The sequence below is a fragment of the Strigops habroptila genome, chromosome 2 (genome assembly GCF_004027225.2).
Source record: "Strigops habroptila isolate Jane chromosome 2, bStrHab1.2.pri, whole genome shotgun sequence".
Taxonomy (NCBI): Eukaryota; Metazoa; Chordata; class Aves; order Psittaciformes; family Psittacidae; genus Strigops; species Strigops habroptila.
In genome coordinates, this window is record NC_044278.2 from 96,148,458 (window position 1) to 96,172,024 (window position 23,567).

Genomic DNA, 23,567 nt, shown 5'->3' on the forward strand with positions numbered 1-23,567 from the left:
CTTTGGTAGAAGACACAGACACAGCAAGAAGTCTGTAGTGTCAAGGACATGGGATTACACAGCCAGAAACACAATGTGGCACTCCCATCCCTTTTTTAGCCTGTTTTTGAAGGGAAACATGATGTGACTGTGTGCCATCTTTCTTCACAGAGACACCAACTTCCCACAGGTTTCATCAGAACTGGATGAAAGGCAGTGGGACAAACTTTTGCCTCCATGGAGAAAAAAGACTGTAATGTGAGTTCAAGCTACCTCTTCTCCTAACCTGCAGCTGGACAGACAGTCCACAAGTGACTTTACATACAGTGTGAAGAGTTTCTTGTCTGCCAGGTAGTTAGGAGATAAGTGAGAAAGCTGCAGTACTGTGAATGAGGAGATGAGGGAAATAGATGTCTGTGACCTAAGAAGTCCTGGACCTTTTGCTTTGCTATGAGTAGTCAGAAGCCTGACTAAAGAAGTCAAAGAATTTGGTTGTGGAGGATGTAATGGAAGACATGACAATCACATAGTTCAAGAGCATTTCTTTCATCACAAAAGCATGTCTCATGTTGACAAAATGGTACAGCAAGATAAGATACTAGAACAAGAATGATCTCCAGGATAAAAATGTACACACACAAAATTTTCCCTCCGATTTTAGTTGCATGGCTGAGGGGCCCAAGATGGAAGTGGAGTTACTTGGTTCCCACTACACTTGTGGACAGGGAAGAGGCTGGGCTTTATCTGATGTTTGATTATGTCTCTCCCAATGGACTACAAAAAGAGCCCAGGACAGCCAGCCTACTGCTAGAGGGAAATCTGTCAGGTACCTAATTTTCAGTGGGATGACTCTGGGCCACAATGGTTATGTTTCCTATGAAGAAGATATGGGTCATATGGTTCTGAAAGCAAGCTGAGGTGGCAATCTTGGCACTGTAGGCCATACGACTACAAACAGGAAAGCAAGTGTCAGGGTGCAGTTGAATGATCAGCTTAAGATGTGTAGCTACACAAGTACCCACGCCAACATAAGGGAGTGAACAGGAGTGCATGGAGTGAGATGGTCCCTTTCAACAGCAGCTTAAGCTGATCATGTAAGGTTACCCTTAGGCAGGTCAGGGGAATGTAGCTGGTGGGGGAGGGATGAGAACTCACACTGCGCTGTAGCACGGTGGGGAGTTTCAGCAATTGCTGCACCATCTAACACCGAAGGCACCACATGATGAGATCTGCCATTGCCTTTGCTTGATCATGCAGGGCCTCTGTGGGTGTTAAGTATTACTTTTTGATAAAATTCATTCCCATAGCGTTGGCTGCACGCTGTACACTAAGGGCAATGACACTATATAAGAGTGTTCATATTAATGCACCAGAGAAATCTTTTTATCTCCTTCAGACAGATAATGGGCTTAATTTTCCAGCTTTAGTTTTGCTTAGTACTACAACAACTGGATAATGGTACAGAGAGACTATATCATGTACCCATCTGGAGGAGCATTTTGCCATGCTTGTTAGTATGCTGGTCTGCTGTGCATTGTCTGTACTACCTTAGTATGGATGAAGGTGTGAGCACCCTGGCACCACTGTCTCCATTAGAGAACATTCAGCTGCAGTTCCACAGGAAAATGCTGCTTTGATGGGAGTGTGAAAGAGCCTGTCACTGTGCCGTGCAGAATATCCCCTTTCTTACTGCTTCTGAACATCCTTCATGAGCTTGAGGTGGTGTGCAAAGCAGGGCATGCTGAGAAGCACATTATCCTGCAGCCCTGCATTTGTCAGATGCTATTAAACAGCAGGGAAAGAGAATGGAGGAGCTGGTGAACCTGTCACATCCTGCTTGTTCAAAAGATTATTGATGATGCATAATTCATCAGAGCATGACCTAGCAGTGGCTTCTGCTGCCAGAGGTGTCCAGTTGCTACTTCTGTTGCAGCTGCCCATAAAGTGGTGCTCCTTGTTTATGAAAATAACCTCTGTCTTTGTGTCTGCCCATGAGCCTTTCAATTAACACACTTAAAACAGTCAGTCTTGCCTTGGACTCAGATAAAATGTGAAGGTCCTGTTCAGTGAGAAATGCTACAGTCTTAACATTTCGTTGTGTTTTGGAATAGGACTGAAATAGGGAAATATTAGCATTTTCTTTGCAACAGAAATCTTGGGAAGTTTCCATTAGGAAATATTATAGTGCTTTTTTTCTGACATTATTTATACAGTGGTTTCATTCCAACAGTTAAAATATTTTTATTTATTAACAATGAATAAAATATGGTCTGTAATATTCTGTTTGAATTATTTTGTTACTTCCTGATAGCAATTATTTCCTGAAAATCAAGTAGAAATGGGAGCTGCAGTTCAGGTGCTTGGTGCATTCACTCTGACCCTCTCCTATTGCCTGAACATCTCCTTTAGTGCATAATGCAGTTTGGTCAAATGAAATGTGAAATCTTGCTGCCTGATGTCGTGATAAAGAAATTTAGTTTGTATGGTTTAAGGTTGGTTCAGGCACTGGTTCCTATTAAGCAGCCTGCCACAACAAGAAAATGGAAGTTGGTGTGCAGGTCAGCTAAAAAAATACTGATGTCAATGTACTGATATAGGTTGAATACTTCCTCTGAGTTTCCGAGATAGAAGATTAAATATGTAGGTGGCTGGAAAATTGAAAGTATCAGCAGAGTTTGGAAAGCCACTTTGCCATGCACAAACTGAGGCTGGGATCCAGTCTGCCCAAAATCTCTCTTTGCCATACACTCCATCCTAGCTCACATACTTACCAGGTTTGCCTAACCCTGTATGTAAAATGCAAGCGGGAGACTTCTCTAACCTTGGGTTATTCAAGTGGCATGGGAGAAGACTGCTCGTTTCTTCTAGGGACATTTTGCCTCTTATCTGGTTTAATGTGAAATGTGTACATACTCCTGGGAGAATGAATTGTAGCTGCAGTTCCCTCTACCTCCAGATGATCCTAGCTGCTTCCCAACTGCTAGGGTTGATGATCTGAAGTTACACCTGCTTGTGCCTGCTTTGGCCCAGGAGCTCTCCATTCCTGGCCAGCTGCAGCAAGAATGGTGTTACCAAATACTGGAATCCTTACTCACCTCTCAGGGGTGGTGGCTGCACCCTGAAGGGAGCAGAGCACTTGATCCACTGCTTCCCACTTCACCCTGGTGTCGTCAGATCACCACTGTTGTCATAGCCCTCTTGCTAGGCACCTCTGGCCAGGGCAGGACTGGGCAGCTCTAGATGCCAAGACAGTTGTCTTCTGAAGGCACCATTGTTCCCTACTGAGTAAGGGAGGAGGAAAGGAACTAGGAATTAGGAATGCAAGATCATCCTCTGCAGGTTTTTCACAGACAGCAGCCTCTCTCTACAAGCCTAGCAGAGAACATAGGCAACCAGGCTAGACAGACAGGTACCTGTCCTGCCTGTCCTCAGGACAAACCAGCTTGAATTTCAGTGAAATCATACAAAATGAGGCAGCTGGCACAGACAAACTTGACAGTACCCATTGCTTTCTGTCAGATTATCTTTCTGATTAAAAGATCCTGGTTCTCAAGCAGGGAAAACAGGGGAGGAAGAACCACAGGGTAAGGCTGATATTCTGCTTTACAGGGCTTTCTGTTTTCCCCACTCAGCAATATTGCATCAGCAACAAAACAAAAATAACATGTAGAGAAGAACACATCCAAAGCCTAATCATAAAATACGCGGCCACATTCCGCTCCCAGCTTTAGGATCATCAAGTGTGACAGCCCAGCAGCATTTGGGCTGACAGTTTGCTTTAACCTCTCATGGGTTGTTAATACTACCTAACAGAGGAGTAGAAAGTTTAGAATTGTAAAATACTCTTTCAATCCTGGTAGCAATTACCTCTTAGCAATGTTAGTGCTTTGCCAACGCAAAGAGAACTAATCCTCTTCTGTCATAGGAAAGAAAAAAATGTAAAAGCTGTGAGAACTGTGGAGCTTATTTTCAAATAGATGCCTCAGCATTTTGATATTTTCTGTGGGATTAACTAGTAACACAGGAAGGCTAATACATATGCAGAGCTTTCATTTGCTTCTGTGACAATTTGCCAGGGGCAAATTGAACTGTGTAATGAGAAATGGTGTCATTTCTCCCCTTCCTTGCCAGTTGAAGCAAAAAAACTTGTTAGTGACATAGAAACAATTTGCAACTTATCATCGCTTCAGGGGAAGTTTCTCTTAGGTCCTTGCCTCATATTTCTGCTTTTCTTGTGTTTCTCTTTTTCTTACCAAAACAGAAAGGGCTGCCATTTTGTAAGCACAGAAGCCACATAATGAAAGGTGTAAATGTGTTGCAGTAACAGCATCTTTACTAACATAAAATAGATACTGAAGCTCTTTGTGTACTAATTTGTTACAATTTTCCCCCTTCAGTTGCTTCTAGCTCAAAAAAAAAGGTGATTTGCTCTGCTGTACGTATAACCCTAGCTCCTAAGGATGGCTATGTGCCATGCTCTGGTGCTCTGCCGAGACTGGCTCTGCAAGCATCTGATGCTGATGGGCACAGGCAGTGATGGCTGCAGAATACTAATGCTGGGGCTGGCTCCCACAGGGCTCCACTTTTGAAAGATGCTTGAGCCATTCAGTGTCCATGCACCACGCTGAGCAACAGCAGGGTAGAAAAGCCATGCTCCGGGATTCGTTTTTTCAATGCAGAGCAAGAAGCCGATAGAAACGATGGCTCTTTGCTTCACACTGTTGCGCCCAGGGTTCTTTCAGAGCTGCAATCATTTATATGCATAAATATCAAGGCTGTCACTTGTTACAGGCTTTGATAGCATTTGTGTAACAAAGGAAACAGAAAGAGAAAAGAGTGGAACATCTTCCATTCCAGTCTTGGAAAATGAATGACTGCATAGCTGTAGCAATTGCTTGCTTTCTGGTTTTATTAGATCACTGACCTCTGCAATTTGTTTCCCTTCCTGTCCTGCTGTCCTGTGTAAAGGACCATGAGAGGACCTCCCCACACACCCACTTTGTCTTTCTTCCACACTGTGACTATCCACAGGGAATATCTCAAAGAATTACCTAACAGTAACAATTGCCACAGCAAAGCCTCTTGCTGTATAATGACACAGATTATTTTTTTCTTCAGTTTTTTTTCTTCCATTAACCATCTGACAAAGTCATTTTGTATCACTGATTTCATGCAGACATACAAGAACTCCGATGTAATTATATTTTTATTATCTACTTGCTTTTTCTATATCTGCCCAAGGCAAAATGCGTGCTTGCTATTTGCTCTGCATACCATATCTTTCTGCAGTTTCTAAACTGAGGCTGATGGTATGTTTACCAGTTATCTCTGGAAAGCTATGCAGTTGCATCTAGCTTTGCTCTGGATCTTGCAGCTATTCTGTATTGAAAGACAACTAAAACACACTACTTCTGTAATACTGCTTTTCCATTAAAACAATTGCTGAAGTATCACAGGAATGTTATTCTGATGCCAGGAAGGAGGAGGGAGAGGTTCGTACTGATTACCAATAGCAGGGGAAACAGCCTGTGAGACAATCCCCCTATTAAATGTGGTCTGCACAATGAAAAGTTTGGGAAGCCTTTCTAAAGCTTTACGCATTTAGGCTTTGTGCCCGGGTTCAGGGTCTCAGACATGGAGGTGGTTTCAGAACACTACACGGGGGAAACAACTTCAGCAAAAATATCCGGATTACCTGGATAATTTATTAAGCTCTCTTGGGCATCCATTCACATGCAACTTTATTGCTATGCCACTCCAGCAGAACAGAAGCGACAATTTCTCCCCTGCCCTCCAACCAGCTGTTGCTCTGCTTCTGAGCTATCAAAGAGGTTTCAGGGACAACATCAGATAAAGCCCCTGTGACCATTCCCAAGGCTAACTAGAGGGCTCTTTTTCTCCCCTGAGTAAGTGTAATTTTTTGTGCTTCCTGCTCTTACCAATCTTCCGTAATCTTATAAAAGCCTTATAGTCTTGATGGTCTGAAGATATAAAGAGTGAAAGATTTGTAGAGACAAGTAATATATTTTCCTGAAGAAGGACGTGTGTGCCTGAAGGGTTGTCTGATTTTTTTCCCAACTGTATCAGTTGGTCTAACAAAAGATATTACCTCTCCCTACAAACTTTGCCTTACTTATTAAATAGTTGCCTCCAGGACACAGAACACTCTTAACTGGTGGAAAACTCCATTGTCAAGGTGATAGAGCAGAGTTCAGCGGTGTGATTTCCATGTCCAGAGCCAATTGGCACATATTAAACCAAGGCGGGATGAACACTGCCCACTCTGATCATTCCACACATCATTAGTGTCCCTTCCCCCCTGACTCTACACCAGTATTTTTGTCTTTTCTACCTCTCGGCTGTATGGAGCAGCTCTTTTCTAACACAGAAGCACACACTGGTTAATGTCTTCTGGATGCTACCTCAGTAGAAAGAGCAACTTTTATGGTATGCTTGATGAAACTTCTGTCTTCTCACTATTTTCTTGGTTGCCATGTCTCTGCACATTATTTTTAGATCGAGCTTCATGGTGAGCTTGAAAGAGCTGGAAAAAAAGTCTGGTGTGACCATGTCGACCTTTTCTCCTTTAAGGATCATGTAAGTGTTGACAACTTGGCTTCAAATCTTAAAGGATATTTTTGGTTTTATCCTCTCAGGTGAACTTTCTGTGGAAGGTATACAAGACCCATTCCTTGTTAGTGTACATATTATCACAGACCCAGGTGAATCCAAGACTCTTCAGCAAGCCATTGATAAGCTTCTAGCCTGGATCCATCCAGACCTCCAGCTGTTTCGAGTCTCAGAAAGACGAGCACCCAAGAAACACAGGAAGCCAGGTAAGGCTGGTGTTTCTCAGCCAGCCCTTGCCATCATTCTGTTTATGCAGGAAGAATATGGAGAAGAACCAATCTTGCACCTCCACAAAATCTTTCAGCGGCCACCTTGGCATTACCACCACACAGAGCAAGTGCATGGGAAGTTCCTCCCTTACATGCCATGCAGCCAAGACTTTTACACTCTGGCTCCAGAGACTCCTCTGTGGGCCATTCGCCCAGTGCACTATGGGAAAGAAATTATCCGCTTCACTATATACTGCAGGAGTGAAAACTTCACTGACATTTTGAAATTGTACGAGTTAATACTGAAAAGACCAGTATGTCAGAAAAAAGCAGACTTCTGTGTTTTTCCTGTCTATTCTAACATGGAAATAGACATTCAGTTTTCTTTAAAAAAGCTTCCAAAGGGCCAGCTGCCAATGCCAACAGAGTCAGCGGTGCTGGAGTTCAGAGTAAAAGATGTGGGGCAGCTTGTGCCTCTCTTGCCCAACCCTTGCAGCCCCATCAGTGAAGGCAGGTGGCAGACAGAAGACCACGATGGAAATAGGATCCTTTTGCAGGTAAGTCCAGCACACAGGGAAACAGAAGCACATTTATTGGTTTTGTGCAGGAAAGCTTAACCTGCAATGGCAGACACAAAAGGAGGCTTTTTTTGGTTTTGCTTTATCCTAGGAGAAAGAGCCAGGAGAACACCACTAAGGAAAGAACTTGAAACCTCTTTCTCTGTGTGTAAAATCAGGAAAGCAGTGATGATACTATCCAGATATCAGCCAACCTCAGATATGCAAAGAGTGATGTGAGGTGAGGTAGCTGTTTAAAAGAATGAGGAGAGAAGGAATTATGAGCCCGAGTGGAGAAATGATGGCTGATGGGTGTAGTTTTATAAGAAATATGGGCACAGAACTGACAGGGGTTTATAAAATAGCTCTCCGTTATGAGTTGTGTTTGGGTTTTTTTTATGGAAGACAAGCAGAATTCCTGATGGTACTCATTATTTTCTAGCATCACAGGATGACAAACTGCATCTCTCTTTTGCGCAATGATTATCAGGATGGGTTGAGAGGTAGTGAAGGAAAAGAAATGCGCCCTGAAGAGCAGCCTGAGAGAGACATTCCCACAGACTCTCCTTTTGAACTAATCTCAAATGCTCGTAACCATGTTCTGAAAGAGAGTTTATTTGTTAAGACATCTGTAGGCACCATCTTTGGGCAATGTATCAGCATGCTCTGCTTCACTACACCACATCCAAAGGAGATAAAGGAGATAACAAGCAGCAAGCTTTTAATAGCTGCCTGCCCTGCAGAGGGGCTATCTGTGGCAATCCAGAGCCAGGTTAATGTGCATTCCTGCACTGCAGAGGTATTTATTGCTGCTTACTGTTCAAATCAAGGTGCACAGACCCTCACCTTTGGAAGACCGTTGTTCAGATTTCAAAGAAGAATACTTTTTTTTAGAGTGGATTGCATTCATGAAGCTTGTCAGATTGTCTGACCTGGTTTCTGTGGAAGAGGCATTGTGTGTGCCACCTTTCCGCTGCATGGACCACTCAGTGTTCAGAGAAGTGTTTTCTACCCCTTGCAGCACAGTTCCTCTGGGTTTGTAGCTCCTGGGACTGAAAATCTGGGAAAAAGGGCATCTGTGCTCTCGTGAGTTCTGTGCAGGTGGTGGTGAAATCTTTCAATGCCACTTGGCAGATGCTACCCACAGAGACACCCCATGCCAGAGCTGAACAACACATGTGTAGGGCTTAGAAGGCAATTCAGCTTTGCTTCCCATCTGCCAAGATAGTCCCCCAGTTTGTCAGGGTTACAGCTTGCACTGTGTTAGCCTGAGATAGCTTGTAAACTTAAGCTTACAAAAGCCCCCACGAAACTTCTACACAGCAAACACACTCACCTACATCTCCTTTTCCCTGTTCTTTTTCAAGTTTCTGCGATGTGATACAACTTTGCTTTATGGGATCTTGCACTGGTGAATTGAAGGGAAGGGTGAAAAAACCCTCCAAAACAATAGGGCTTCTAAATAAGGTTTTTGATTTCAAAACAGCAAATTTTCAGAAGTAACAGGTGCCAGGCAGTACAGAGATAAAGTGATACTTGTCAAGCAGGAGGCTGAGGTAAACCTTGCAAAAAACATCAGAATAAGATTTTACCTGTATGCACCAAAAGAGAAGGGCAAAAGCCTGGTAAGTGTGGCCTCCAAGTGCAATTAATTTTCATTTCTGTTTTCAGTGAGGATGATGATACTGAACATGAGGGCAAAATGACAAATAGGAATGAAATTACAGTAAGGGAAATTACCACACTTGAAGTGCAGTGAAGCAAAAGTTAATATATGCAAAATGGGAGGTGGAGGGGGGAAGAATGGGAAAGCTTTGGTTCCAAGTTAAATGATTGTAAGGTCATGAATACTAGGTCCCGGTATACAGGTTTTAAACAAGTTTATACAATCAGAAATGGAGTTCTATAACTAAACTGGAGAGGAAATGTCCTGTTTGACTACAAGCCACCAATGTAACACAGCCAATGAACAGAAAAGTGCAGTCTCTGGTGTGTACCAGAGTCAGTATCCCCCAAGGATTTGTGCCACTGCACAAGTTCACATGGGCCTCACCCGTCTTCAGCCCTGAGCTGCAGAAAGGTGACTTCAGTCAAGTACAGGGAAGGGCTCTCACCCCATACAGTGGAATGGAGAGACTGTCTGACAAATGGAAACTGAAGAGTAAAGTCATCTAAGGGAAGTTCCCATCTGAAGGGAGCTCTGACTGTGCTTGGAAAATATACCTGAAGGTTAAAGGCAGGAATGGGGAAAGGCCGTTTCACTAAATGACTCTTCTAGTACAGGAACAAAATACTGTCAATAAATAGATTTACCTGAAGGTTAAAGGCAGGAATGGGGAAAGGCCGTTTCACTAAATGACTCTTCTAGTACAGGAACAAAATACTGTCAATAAATAGATTTAAGTTGGCAGTTGTAGGTGTTGATGGCCAACTATATAACAGCCACCCAGCAAGTGCAAACAGGTTAATACCTGAATTCAAGACAGGATGGTCAGTTAAGGAAAAGGGATTATATGATAGGATCACAGGTTATAGGAAACATTGGATTTGGTGATCTATGGACTCCTTATATTCTTTATTCTTATATTCTTTTAACTCATTCTGAGTTCAAAACAATCGCAGTATCTACCTTTCAAAGTAACCTTTGACTTCTTATGGAGTGCTGCTATTAACAATGTTATCAATGCCACAGTGTTGGTAATAATTTCCACTTCTTCCCATTTATATGAACCCAAACAATGACCTCCTAGTATTTTTCAGCCCACATATCAGTTGGCACTTAGTAATCATCAGAATATTTGTATTTATGACTGCACCTTTTTACAGATTAAAATTACCAATTACACCCAAAGTGGTAGATAAACATCCCTGATACATTACAGGCAGTGTTTAATGTTTGAAGTTTGAATATACCTCCATGATTAGACTAACAAGATGTGACCTCTGTATTTTTCTCGGTGTGCTTACAGGGACTTGAATACTTGCCAGCCAGCTTGATCCATGTTCTTAACTCATTTTGCAAATGCAATTACGAAGGGGCTTAGATAGAGTCAGTGCAAGAAAAAATATAGTTATTCATGGGCAGGATAAATCTGTTTAATACCACAGAACCTATTCCTTCATTTGCAAGGAATCTCTTCAAAATTATTTTGTCACAGTAGCTTTTCCACACTGGCAAGTTAGCTCCAAGGGTGCAGCTATATACCAGCTGAGGCAAAGGGTAAGTTTCAGTTGGCTTTAGCAGGAGCAAGTCTTAAGAGCACCTTTGCATCCTGTGGGAGGACACCCATACTGCTTCACCAGCACTAAGCTCAGAAGCAGGAGCTCTGGGGACCTCTTGTCAGAGTAGTCAGAAGAATACGTAAGTAATGTAGCTAAGAATGTACCATATAGCGCTATACTGAATATACTGCCAGTTTTATAGTTCTTGTCCACATTCCTGGCAGCCTCTGGGCATAATCCGCTCAGAGACAGCTGAAGTGCTAATGAACTTGCACTCCCAGCAGTACAACGTTGGAAGCAGGAAAGGTTAATAGCTGATAAGACTGGCTTGGCCATGCATGTTTGGGAAGCAGGGATAGTGAGCAGAGAGAATAAAGTGAACAGACGGCTTCTTTAAATTATGAGAATGTCTTTGGATAAGATAGGGTAGGAAAAGTAAAACAACATTTTAGCAGAATTTCCTATATCTACTCTGTGTGAGGAGGGACATGCAGGCAAACTTGAGAGGAAGGTGGGCAAATGAATCTCTCACCTTGGTAGTGACTCAGTGCTAAAGCATAAGACCTACTGCCATTTTACATCACAAAGGTACTTGAGTTATCCAGAAGTGTCCTGGCACGTTAGACTCAGGACCTACAGAAGGGCTGTACCCTCCGGGAATGTCAGGCAGGCACCTTAGGATATACCAGAATGGAACAAACACCTATGTTCAGGCACCTGATTCACCCTGTAACGACCAATTTCTTGGTGAAATACCACCACCATCATCTTGAAAGCTTCCAGCTTTCTTGAATTAATAGTGCAGGTAGGGCAGATCTGAACACAAAGAGGAAGAAAGGCAAGAAAAGCATCAAGGATAAGCAAGGGCTCCTTTACAGAAATTAATTTTAGTTTCTTTTGAAACTGCTGGAAAGGGCAAACTTTTGGACTAAAAATTGATTGAGTCAAGGGAGGGGCCTTAAGATGATTTAATTAATCTGTAAGACTAATACTAGCCTCCTGTTTCTGAAAATTATCTACTCTATTTTCCCTTTCCTTGTAGTGCTGTAGGTGTTTGCTTCTTAGTGCTAATGATTGGATTGGAGGGTTGGGCACAGCAAACCTATCACTAACTCAGACAGAAGGAGATTCTTTTTAGTTGATTTTCTTCATCCTAAAGGTACTTCGTCTTTTCTGTTAGCACAGTGTTTCATGGCATAGTAAGGTATCTGATGACTACATACATTCAACAAAACCTCTTGAGAGTTAATATATTTAACATTACAAGGCACCCACCTGTTCTGGCTTCGTAAACACCGTACATGCTGCTTTACAAATATATTCAATTCAATTTTAAATAAAGTTTGTGCATTTTGCTTTCTGGTATGTTGCCCTTCTGAACACGTTTTGCCTTCAAGTAAGACTTACCATGGTGATACTAAGGACTGACCACTGCTACTTTTTCTTGTGTTGATATTTCCCCCCTGGATCAATCCCACTAGTTTTAATACAATTAAACACATTGCACACTTGTTGAGTAAGGCAAGCAAAATTGGAGCTCGAGATGGTGATGTCATTGCTGTGCTGGCTGGGTTCTGACCTCAGCGGAGCCTTGCTGGCAATGCTTACTGCAGGTAATGCATAATGAGATCACTATCTGCTTTCTGAAAAAGCAGGTAACGTAAATAGACTGCAGGAGCACTCACGGATTTTTTGTGTCAGGCATAGGCAGCCCAAGTGAAGTAAAAAGTGCCTTTTTGTGAGGTTCACCGCAGGTTGTTTATGGCATTCCCGGATATTCGTCATGAAATTCTTCTGCAGCCCATTGTGATATACAAAGACTCTAAATCCCTCCAGGCTTCACAAAGATTTGTGCAGAGATTATAAATGAGCAGCAGATTAGCACCAGATGAAAAAATCTCTTCTGTTAGAGAGCTAATCTGCTCAGTCAATGGCTGGCTTTGCTGTGCATGTTTGAGGCAGGGTCTGACAAATCTCCCTGTATTTAGAATTTCAGTCAAAATCAATGCGTCAGTTTGGATCGAGTCTTTGTCCTCTCATATGGCTGACCCTCTCTCTGGCATCTCCGCCACGCTTGTGCCTAGTGCAGGCAAGGCAGCATGGCAGTCCCATGCTCCCCATGGCAGCACGGCCAGGCTCTAGCAAGGTAACAGGCAGTGCAGAAAACAAGCTGTGAGAAGGCTGAAGATAAGGAATTAAAAAAGAAAAGAGTTCAGAAAATTAAAGCAGATGCAACTTCTTCCAAAGCCAAAGGGAGAATTTAGGAGGCCGGAGAAGGCTGTTCTGCTGAAAAGAGTAGCTACATGTGCATCACACTGTCTTCAAGGTACAAAAATAAGTCTTGCTGTTTTCAGCATCCCATGTGCTGTTTTCACATCCCATGGCACAAAGGGCAATGAAAGATTAGCATCTCCCACTTGCTTGTCAGGGTTTCTCTAGCGAGCAGACACACCTGGAAATGCAGTTTGAATTTTGTGAGACTGTCAGGCACTGTAAGGTTAAAACGAAGAGGAGTGATCACACAAACACACAGGCTGAATACAGCTCTCCATTTGCCATGCCAAGGTGGTACAAGGGAGCACAGCTATATCACTGAATCCTTTCTGTGATCTCTGATAAGTTACAGAATGTAGATATAGAAAAGTCTTATTAGTCCACATAATCCAGTTCTCCACAATATAGGATTAGCCTGTAATCTTTATTCACTAGTATTTCATGAGATGGAGCTTCTAACACTATCTGTAGCGCAGTTGTGCAGTCTGGTATTCTCACAGTCAGGAAAGGCATCAGTTATGTTGCTTCAAGATGAAAATATTAAAAAAATCTCCCTTTATTATTTCCCCTTTCTGCTCATATCATGAAGAGCAACATTGGAAAACAGGTCTTCTGAATCATAATACATTGAAACATAAAAGGACTGATGTTAGCAATTCCTCCTATAAACAGAGCTGTTCAGAAAGAAGCTGTGTTAGTGATGTCTCTTGTCCTGCTCTGCAGGCAGCCATCCTAAGGGCAGGTTGTACTTGTTTCCTTCTCCTTGCTGATCCACCATTACCTCCTGCTGGGCCAACTGGTCTTGGCCAGGAGCTGTGACCCAGAAGCAGGAATAACAGCAAATACTTTGTATAAAATGAAATGCTCTTATCTGTCCAAAGGAACACTAAAAGAGATAGGAAAAAAAATTAAAATAACAAAACCCTATAACTAATGTCTTACCTAAAGTAATTTTTTCTTGTTAGTGTAGGCATGTTCCAGGTAGCCCAGGTACTTAAAGCTATTCAGTTGCACTTCTTTCTGATTTAAACTGGAGGATTCATAAATATTAGATAGAGCTCAAAACAATTATTCTTGTGTCTGTGCTTTATTCCCAAAGACTTTACCTGTATTAATAAATTAAACATGCCCAGGCATATTCCCAGACACTGAAATCCTTGTTACAGAGTGGCCTGTGCATGTGCTTGCAAGTCAGGCAGGATACAGCAGATACCTGCTATTTGACAACTGAATCAGACCCAGTATCTCTCACTAATGGTGACCTGAGAGACCCAATTAAACTACCATTTTTTTAACACATGTAAAAAATTATGTCAACAAATAAGAATAACAAATTATTACCATCATCTGCCTGCATGAGGCTTTTTACTAGTGTGCAAAATACCTCCTCTAAACATCTAAGCAAAATGAACACATGGGAGTTATCTCTGCAGGATTTGATTCAGCTCCAGACTGTAGACATCTAAACCTGATGTCTACCCAAGTATTTTTGTGTGAGCTACAGTCTGCATTCTCACTGTAATCGATGGGTATGCACTCAGTACAGTCAAAGGACCTAGAAAATAATTCAGCTAACCAGACACAGGAAGTTTCTTCAGAGAAAGTTGAATACCTCTCCAGACTCCATTAGCTGTATTAAATAGACAACTAAATCCTACCCGTGATGTCTGATGTCTATCTTATACACATATAGCTCTCTCTTCACAGAGAAGGTAATCGGGTATTAGAATAGGCTTCCCAGGGAAATGGTGCAATCACCGTCCCTGGAAGTGTTCACAAACCATGTAGATGAGGCCCTCAGTGACATGGTTTAGCGGTGGTCTTGGCAGTCCTGGGGTAATGGTTGGACTTGATGATCTTAAAGGTCTTTTCCAACCTAGTTGATTCTATGATTGTAGATAGAAAGATGGCATGGTCTGTACAAGGTAAAGGCAAGGCTTTCGTGCTGCATATAGAACTCTCCCCACTGCAAGTGTTGCATCTGTTCCCAAAAGTCTTGTGTTTTCAGGTGCAGTTTTGTCCAAACTGTAACCAGCGCTTGTGCTCCCAAAGGCCTCCTTACCTTTACACAAACAAGAAGACTGTACTTGTTTGGATCCTTGGTTTCTTTGGATGCTTGATCTACCAAATTATCAACTAAGTCTACAAAAACACAAGAATATAGCGTGAAAACAAGCCATGGTCAGTCAATCCATGATTTTCTCTCCAAGAAGTAGGAGAAGTGATTTGGAGGTGTTTCTGTTGATTTCTTGTTGACCAAGCATAATGGTTGAGTCCCTGTAATGTATCTGGTATCAGTTACCACAGAGGAAAAAAATAGCACCTTTGGTTAATGCAAACAAAATAGAATGAGAAGTGATTTCTTGTACAAACCTATCAAAAGTGTGTGATGATTTGGTTGTGTATTTTCAGCATATCATATTGTTATTGCTGGGTTACCCAAAAATATCTTCAGTTAAGAACCGGCTGGCATTTTCTTCCAGACACAAGCCTTTTATCTTGCTAAATAATTTTTTAAACAAGTTAACTCACATCTTAAATAAAATAACGTTGTGTGCAGAGCTCTAATGTGATTTCTGGTTAATGTTTTGTTGACAACTTGACTCATTTTATTTGACTTTTGTATTAAATTTCTTGTCAGTTAATGAAACTGCTACACTACTGTGGTTAATTTCCCCATTAATTCATTTAGTTCTTTGTGGCATTGAGGAAAATAGCTAATTATATTATACAGAAATAAGTTATGAATTAACATAACTCATTACAGATACATTGGTGTGTATGTATTCATCTACAACACTGAAATGAGATCCTATGGTTTGGCTGTCCTAGAAATCACCTCTATCTAGGCAATCATGGATAAGCAAAACATTTTTTGCAGATGTGAAAATCCTTTTTTGCTTAGAAAACCACTGCAATAAAAACCAGAAGATGGTTATGACAGATCTGGGTCACTAAGACAATGTGATGTGCACTAGCGAGATGCTAGAAGCAGCAATTTATGGAGTCCTTTTTAGAGACAGGGGATTCAAAGGATCTCCTTGGTTACCAGGGTCTCATCCCCCATGTCATATAATCTCTTTGGCAAAATGATCAAGCTCCATCTTTATCCATTACTTGCCCCAGAAGACTCTTCTACTTGTGTTGTGATTAGAAACCTTTTATTAGTTTGTGGTTCAGGTTTTTTAATGGATAGATTTTATATTTTTTCTCCTCGTGGCTGCATCTTGGTCAGTTTGATTTTATTCTTTTTCAGATAGGCATAATTTGAGTCATGTACAGCATTCTGGATGAGGCCTTGGCAGTGTTGTCTATAGTGCATCAATACTTTTTTAACTCAGCTGAGACTGCCCAGAATAATGTTTGTTGCAGTCTTCATTTTAATAACACGTAGTGACTTAGATACCTAGTTCTTTCCCCTCTGTTGCTTCCAACTGACAAGTCCCATATACAAGATTACGGGGTATGATCTTGCACGTTATTCCATTAGTTCCTGTCCCTTTTGTGACAGAAATCTAGCATTTTGTATTATGCAAGAAATTCCAGTAAGAAAAATATAAATTAAACTTTTTAAAATTCAAATTTATAAAAGCCTTACTGAGATAAGTGCAATGACGAATAACCTTATGATTGCTCAAACACTAGGGCCTCAGTTCAGTTACCCACGCATAAGTGTCTAATCCCATAGGATGTCCACCTGGCCTCCAGCTGCTTCTTGAGAAGGATGTTGGCTCCCCATTTGTCACAGCTGCTGTCACTGTTCAAATGCTCAAGTATCTGGCAGGCAGACAACTTAATCCTGCCCTGGGGCTGAGATTCAGGTCCACCCTGAAGTCTTAACCACCAGGTTCGGTCTTCACAGTCTAGGTGTCTACAAGCAAATTAGATGTCTGTGCTCAAAATTATTACAAGCTAGTTAATAGAGCAAGTTGTTTCTAGAGCACATTGCTCAGCTATCCAGATGTGAAAGAGAAAATGTGAAAGAGTTGAAAGAAATAATAAATTCCCATTGAGAAGACAGAGGATGAGGTTGCTCACTAAAGGCTTTTTTACATTTCAGAGGAAAAAATGAAAACATTTGCACCACGGTAAGGAAGAAATGAGAAAGTATAATGATGGTAACATACATAGCCCATTTCTTCATTTTTGTTCTTCAGTTGCCCGCTAAGGCACTGATGTTGGGAGACAGAATATGAATGAATCTGAACAAGTCAATAGGAAGTGAGAATTCCGAGCTACTGTAATTCAGCCCGCAAGGCAGGGCTCCTCTACCATTTATTCTTGTTGTCTTCAGGGTTCCTTATGTAAATATTTGGGATTTTGGCAGGGTACTTTCTCTTGTTATTGAAGTGAAACATTTGCTGCAAGCATACTGAATGAAGTCTGCTTCATAATTATTTGCAGTAACAACTCAGCAACAGAGACTTACGGTTGTAAGACTGCCAATTCTGTATTAATGTGATCTTCTTTTCTCCCTCTCCCAACTGCAGCAAGCACGCAGTTGGTGTAGGAAGTCTGCAAAGCAGAACAAGCAACCATATCCATCTGTGCCAACAGATTCCTGCTTCACCACGCTGCCAGCCTTTCTTCCTCAGAGCCACCGATCTGTCCCTGAACAACCAAAAGAAATGGGTCAAAACAAGGCACATCACACAAATGGCCTTGGTCATTATCTTGGTTTCTCCCAGCAGGACTTGAGACACAGTGGTCGAGGAGACTTCACACGCAGATGCAGCAGTGCCTCCAGCATTTCATGGTCATTTCAGCGAAGCAAGTCTCTGTTCTGCTTGCCCACAGTGAACTCCTCTTCAGCCTCAGAGACTTTACATTTCAGTGAACCATTTCAGTTTTTAAATACTGGGTCACCTGCAACTAGGTTAAAAACATTGAGATGCAGCCCCAGGCTTAACATTGATGACTTAGAGGGTGCCCAGGAGACGGATGTAGACACAGGAATGAAGCTGTCCTTCTCAGACCTGTCTGTGGTCTCTGCATACTCTGCTCTTAATGGATTTTTCAATGATTTGGAAGCCTCTCTTCCCCCCCAGAAACAAACTGTCAGTAGGGCTAAACAGGCAGCCACCAGTGGAAGGCCTGTGTCAGCCATGTGCAATACCTTTGAGTCAGTTGATGCTTCACTACCTTCTCTTTCTGAATGGTCTTCCAGCTCATTCACATCAGCATCTCTCTCCAAGCAGCACAAACAGTCCTCAAGAGCAGCTCCTTGTTCTCTGGATGATCATGGAAGTGTTTGCCCAGCTTCATCAGTTAATGAAGAAGAATTTTACATCTGAGGTTTCTCTATTTTACACCTTCTAGGGTAGATGTGTTCTACTTGTGAATGGCAGCAGTGGGCCCACCTTGAGCTTGAAGGAGGTTCTTTGCTCAGGAGAAGGTGATGCAGCAGAGAATGCTAAATATTTGAAGAAAACACTCAGATGCCTCAGAGATGGGTGTCCCCAAACTATGTACAGTGAACTAGTCTGAGCTTGCACCCTGTACCTTTGTACTGGAGGAGATGATCAGCACTGAGGCTTCTCCACAGCAGTGCAAGGTGGATGGTGGCTGTGACTGACCCTTGGACTGGTGGTGAAGAAAATGCCAGAAGAGGTGCATAATAATCCATTTTTCTTTTGCAGAAAAGGAAGAGTAATTTATGCCACCAAACTGCTTTAAGTTTTCTGAGAAATTCCCTTAACTCAGGAAAGATGGAAGGAGAAAGGGGTCTTCTTTCTCTTTCACAAGTTCCAGAGGCAGCTCTAAGCACAGCAGGTCCCAGAGCACATCTCCAGTAGAGTCAGACAAGAAGTTTCCTGTGAGGACACACACAGTTCTTTCTAATTTCTGAGAGCTGGCAGTGGTGAGGTGGGTGAGAAGTTTCATTCCTTCCCCAGGGAAGAAGAAGCTCCAGTATATCCATGGATAGTGCAGGATGAGGAAAGTGCCAAAAGCGGAAACCTTACAGAACATTTTCAACCTATATCCTTTCCAGCTGGAAGGGAGCCATCTGGGCTATTGTCTGAACCCTGTGGATAGTGGTAACCCAAGTAAGCCACTTTTAATTCAGGCAGTAGAGAGTTTACCTTTTTGGAATACAAATCAAGGAAGATAACCCATCATTTTTACATATTGCTACATCACTAGTCCCAAATATATAGCAGCTCCTTATTTTTTAAGGGTTTGTTATTTTTCTGCTAAAGATAATTAATGCAGAAACTTATTCTTCATATTTCCAGTTCAAGCATACTTCTTTCTCAAATACCTCTCTCCAAAAGGAGAACAAGTATAATTTTACTGGATTTTCAAGTAATTTTTTTAGAGTACGTGTTCTTGATAACTTGTTTTGCTCCAATTAATTTGGTATTAAAAGCAAAAAGTAAGTTAAAAGCTGTTAATATGACAGCTAAGTACTTTCACCAGGATTTAAGTCGTATAAACAGATGATTGCATCGTGAAGAGTTACATTTTTGGCAGAGAAGTGGCACTGATTGTAGTTCTGATCTAGCCGGTGAGAAAATGAACATGTTAGAATGTGTATGTATAAGGCTGGATGAAAGCTATATACAGGTACAGATGCTGAAGACTTGCTATGATGGCATTGTGCTGGATGGAATAAAAACGAATTTGTGGAGGAAAAGATGTTTGCTATATTGCCAGGCAGTTTTAATCAGAAGAATTGCTGCTTTGGGGGAAAAAAATAAAATAAAATAAGCTCATACATACCCTAAATAATAGCTACAAAAAATGGAACAGCTCCCCTGGCTCATTTAAGTAAATGCACAGTTTGTACAAACAGTTCTGGAAGGAAGTTGGGGGGAAATTGAGTACAGGTTTATAGGGGAGGAGAGGGAATTCCATTAAACCTGCACGCCCAAACCAGAAGAGGCCAGAGGGCTCACCAAGAGTCAAGATGCTCCTCCTCAAGGCTTTTTGCTTTTGCTGTCATTTTCTCCACACAGGGAAAGAGGCATCAGGCTGAAGTCCAAGTCTCTTCTCTGTGAGATGCTATCATAGCATGTACCAGAGGTAGACCTTGTCTTTTGTGCTAAACGCAATGTATAAATAGGAAAAATCTATCCAAGCTCTAAAAGAACAGGAGATTACCAGCCTTCTACCACTCTCCCAAACTGTTTAGGCTTACTGCAGTTTTGGGTAAACTGTTCTCTTAAGAAATGCCTGGAAAAGGAAATAGCACCAATCAAGGATTTGTCATGATGTGCATGTGTTTACCTCTTTATACTCTTTCAGAGTTCACACAGCCTTTCCTCTGACTTCCCTGGACTTTTGGTCAAACCCCCTCTGAACACAGTGCACCCAATTTGTACAAAGCTGTGCTCCACATTCTTGTTTGCACACTGTCAAAATACATGTAAAACACTGTGAGGTCAGACCAGCAGCTTTTTACATCAGCTTGCAGTTCACCGTAGAAGCAGTGATGCCTATGACAGTCAGGCTCCACAGGTTTAAACTTATGATTCCTTATTTTCTGTCATATTCATGGTAGTACAAAAATAAATGATGAAATAGCATTGCAAATTTATGGGACAGCCATTTTATCTACACTAGTCACTTCCAGATATGACAACCAACAGGATAAATTTTGTTCAGATCTGTTAAAAATTATAGCTTTCATTATTTGAGGGGAAAAAAAAAAAAGCCTTTTCATGGTGTTTTAATAACATAGATAACATTTAATCTGAACATGAAATCAAAAGCTGGTTTGAGCTGATGTGTCTATCTGATCCTGGCATTATGCCAGTAACCAGACTCTTGTCAAAAGCTGACTGAGGCTTTTAATGAAGAGGAGGCTTTGAAACATCTTTCTGCCTAGGGTGTGTCTCTGCAAGAAGGGGTTCAGCACATCTGGGAGCTGTCTTCTGATGCAAAAAGAGGCACTGGTACTGTACCTCTACAAACAAGCACAGGGTACCTCGAGTGCCAATCATGAGGCTCATGTGTGGTGTTAACTGGCAGCTCCACAAGCATCTCAACTCCAGATTTTACCACGTTAATCCTAATGGGAAGAAAGCCAAATGAGCTTTCACAGACTCTGAATTTATGCTGTCTCCACTGGGTTTAATTGTTTACATTCATGGTGCTTGTAACCAAATTTTGCAATAACTGACTGTCATACTGTCAGGAAAACCAGAGATGATCGTGTGCAGAAAACTTTCTGTCAATAATAAAGGAAGCCAGATTTTGAAGAGTGTTTCACTGAAGGTAGGCTTTGTTAATTCTCTTGCCATTATTTAAGAAGGGGCTGATCTCTTCAGAGAACATGCACAAGTTTCATGGCATTTACTTATTGTTTTGGTTAAATTATGAACAACGTCATTTTAGAACTGTAGGTTTTCCCTGAAATTTCTCTCCTTCTCACCCCAGAATGCATTGTTTCTGTGAAATAAAATAGAGATGAAAAGTCAGTTGCTCTCAACCTTCCACGTGTTCATTTATGAAGTACTGCAGACTCACTGACTGTTTAACTAGGCTTCAAAATGACTGCAGTGACACAAGCTCTCCAGCTCTTGGCAGTGTGTGTCAGTGGGATAATTACAAAATAAACATAGCAAAAATATTTTTACATTGGACTCAGCTTTGCCTCTGCAGACCAGATCTTTTGAGTCTCACTATGGTGTTGTAAATCATTTGCTCCAGTAAAGCTGAATGATAGAATAGAAGCTGTGACACATATTGGTAATCTTGCATGCTTAAATCCCATCTTGGTTTGTTTCATGTATGGTGGGCTTCATAGCAGTCTTTCCTTCTTATTTCCATCAGTGTGTGGTGTTATCTATTATACATTTCTTTATTCCTGTCATGGGACATGTCTGCATGTCAACATTACATTGTATATGCAAACCTATGTAGGTTTGGCTTTGTTTAGTTGTTATGGTTTTATGGTTGAACACTGTGGGTTTTATATATGTTTATATGGCAGTTATAGAGTCGTAGAAACATCAGGAGTTGGAAGAGGCCTCTGGAGGTTGTCTAGTTCAAAGTGCCTGCTGAAAGAAGGCACAAAGCTGCTCAGACCTCAAAGCTTTGAAGTTAAATCAGTTTGTTCAGGACTTGGTCAGGTCAGGTTTGAAAATATCCAAAGGTGGCAATTTCGCAGCATCTCTGAGCAATGTGTGCCAGTGCTTAGCCATTGTCATGGTGAAGAATTACATCCTAATCTGCAGTCAGAATTTCCCATGTTTGAGCTTGTGATCTTTCCCTCTTGTTGTTTTGTGTGTACCTCTCAGAAACTCTAGCTCTGTCTTCTCTATAATGCCCCCTTCAGGTGCTGAAAGACTGCAGTTGTTCCTGCAGCCTCTTCTTGCACAATATATGCTCTAGCTGCCTGACCATCTGAACTCTCTCCAGTGTCAATATCTCTACCATAATGGGGAACCGAAAACGGTATGCAGCCCTCTGAATGTGGTTTGAGGAGTGCTCAGTAGGCAGGAAGAATAATTTCCATCAACCTGATGGCAACTCCCTGGCTTATACCACTCAGTACATTGCTGGCCTTATTACTGCAAGGGTGCACTGCTTAATCGTGTTCAACCTGCTACTACTGGGACCCCAAGATCCCTTTCTGCAGAGCAGTTCCCTAGCCAGTAGGTGCTTAGCTTGTGCTGTACCCGGTTAGTCCATGCCAGGTGCAGGACTTGCACTTGTCTTTACTGAACTACTTGAGGTTCTCATTGGCACATTCCTCCAGTTAGCGAAGGTCTTTGTGAATGGCATCCCAGCCCTTCAGTGTATCAGTCATTCCCCCCAGCTGGAGGGTCATCTAGAAACTTGGTGCCTTTCATCACTTTACACAAATCATAGACAAAAATGTTCAACCTCAGTGGACCCAGTTTTGGCTTCAGAAGAATACCACTTACACTTGGATACCCGTTAGATTTAAACTGTTGTTCACCCACGCTGTAGTCCACAAGTCTAGTCCATGTTTCCTTGATTTGTCTGCAAGGGTACTGCGGAATACTATGTCAAAAGCCTCGATAAAGTCAAGGAACATTATCTTCACGGTTATTTCTCCATCCATCAAGGAGGTCATCTCATCAAAGGTGGCAATCAGGTTAGTTAAGCATGATTTACTGTTACATGAGACCCCACTGTAGTACTGTGTGCAGTTCTGGTGTCTTCAACATAAGAAGGACATGGAGCTGTTGGAGGAAGTCCAGAGGAGGGCCACGAGGATGACAAGGGGGCTGGAGCACCTCCCATATGAAGACAGGCTGAGAAAGTTGGGGCTGTTCAGCCTGGAGAAGAGAAGGCTGCGTGGTGACCTCATAGCAGCCTTCCAGTATCTGAAGGGGGCCTACAAGGATGCTGGAGAGGGACACTTCATTAGGGACTGTAGTGATAGGACAAGAGGTAATGGGTTCAAACTTAAACAGGGGATGTTAAGGTTAAATATAAGGAAGAAGTTCGTTACTGTGAGGGCAGTGAGGCACTGGAGCAGGTTGCCCAAAGAAGTGGTAAATGCTCCATCCCTGGCAGTGTTCAAGGCCAGGTTGGACAAAGCCTTGGGTGACATGGTCTAATGTGAGGTCCCTGTCCATGGCAGAGGGTTGGAACTAGATGATCTTAAGGTCCTTTCCAACCCTAACCATTCTATGATTCTATGATTCTAGGATAAATACATGCTGGCTCACCTTCTTGTCCATTTGGAGTGTGGCTTTGAGGATTTCTTCATAATCTT

General features: G+C 42.0%; 1 protein-coding gene across 1 annotated transcript in view; it reads left to right on the plus strand.

The window, feature by feature from the left end:
- FAM124A (family with sequence similarity 124 member A) overlaps nucleotides 1-21,261 on the plus strand; it is a 41,550-nt gene extending 20,289 nt beyond the window's left edge. Inside the window, exons 3-4 of the mRNA XM_030477497.2 lie at nucleotides 6,636-7,375; nucleotides 17,362-21,261. Of these exons, the coding sequence (XP_030333357.1) occupies nucleotides 6,636-7,375; nucleotides 17,362-18,165 (1,544 nt within the window). The 3' untranslated portion in view covers nucleotides 18,166-21,261. The remainder of the gene's footprint in view (nucleotides 1-6,635; nucleotides 7,376-17,361) is intronic.
- Nucleotides 21,262-23,567: the final 2,306 nt, after the last annotated feature.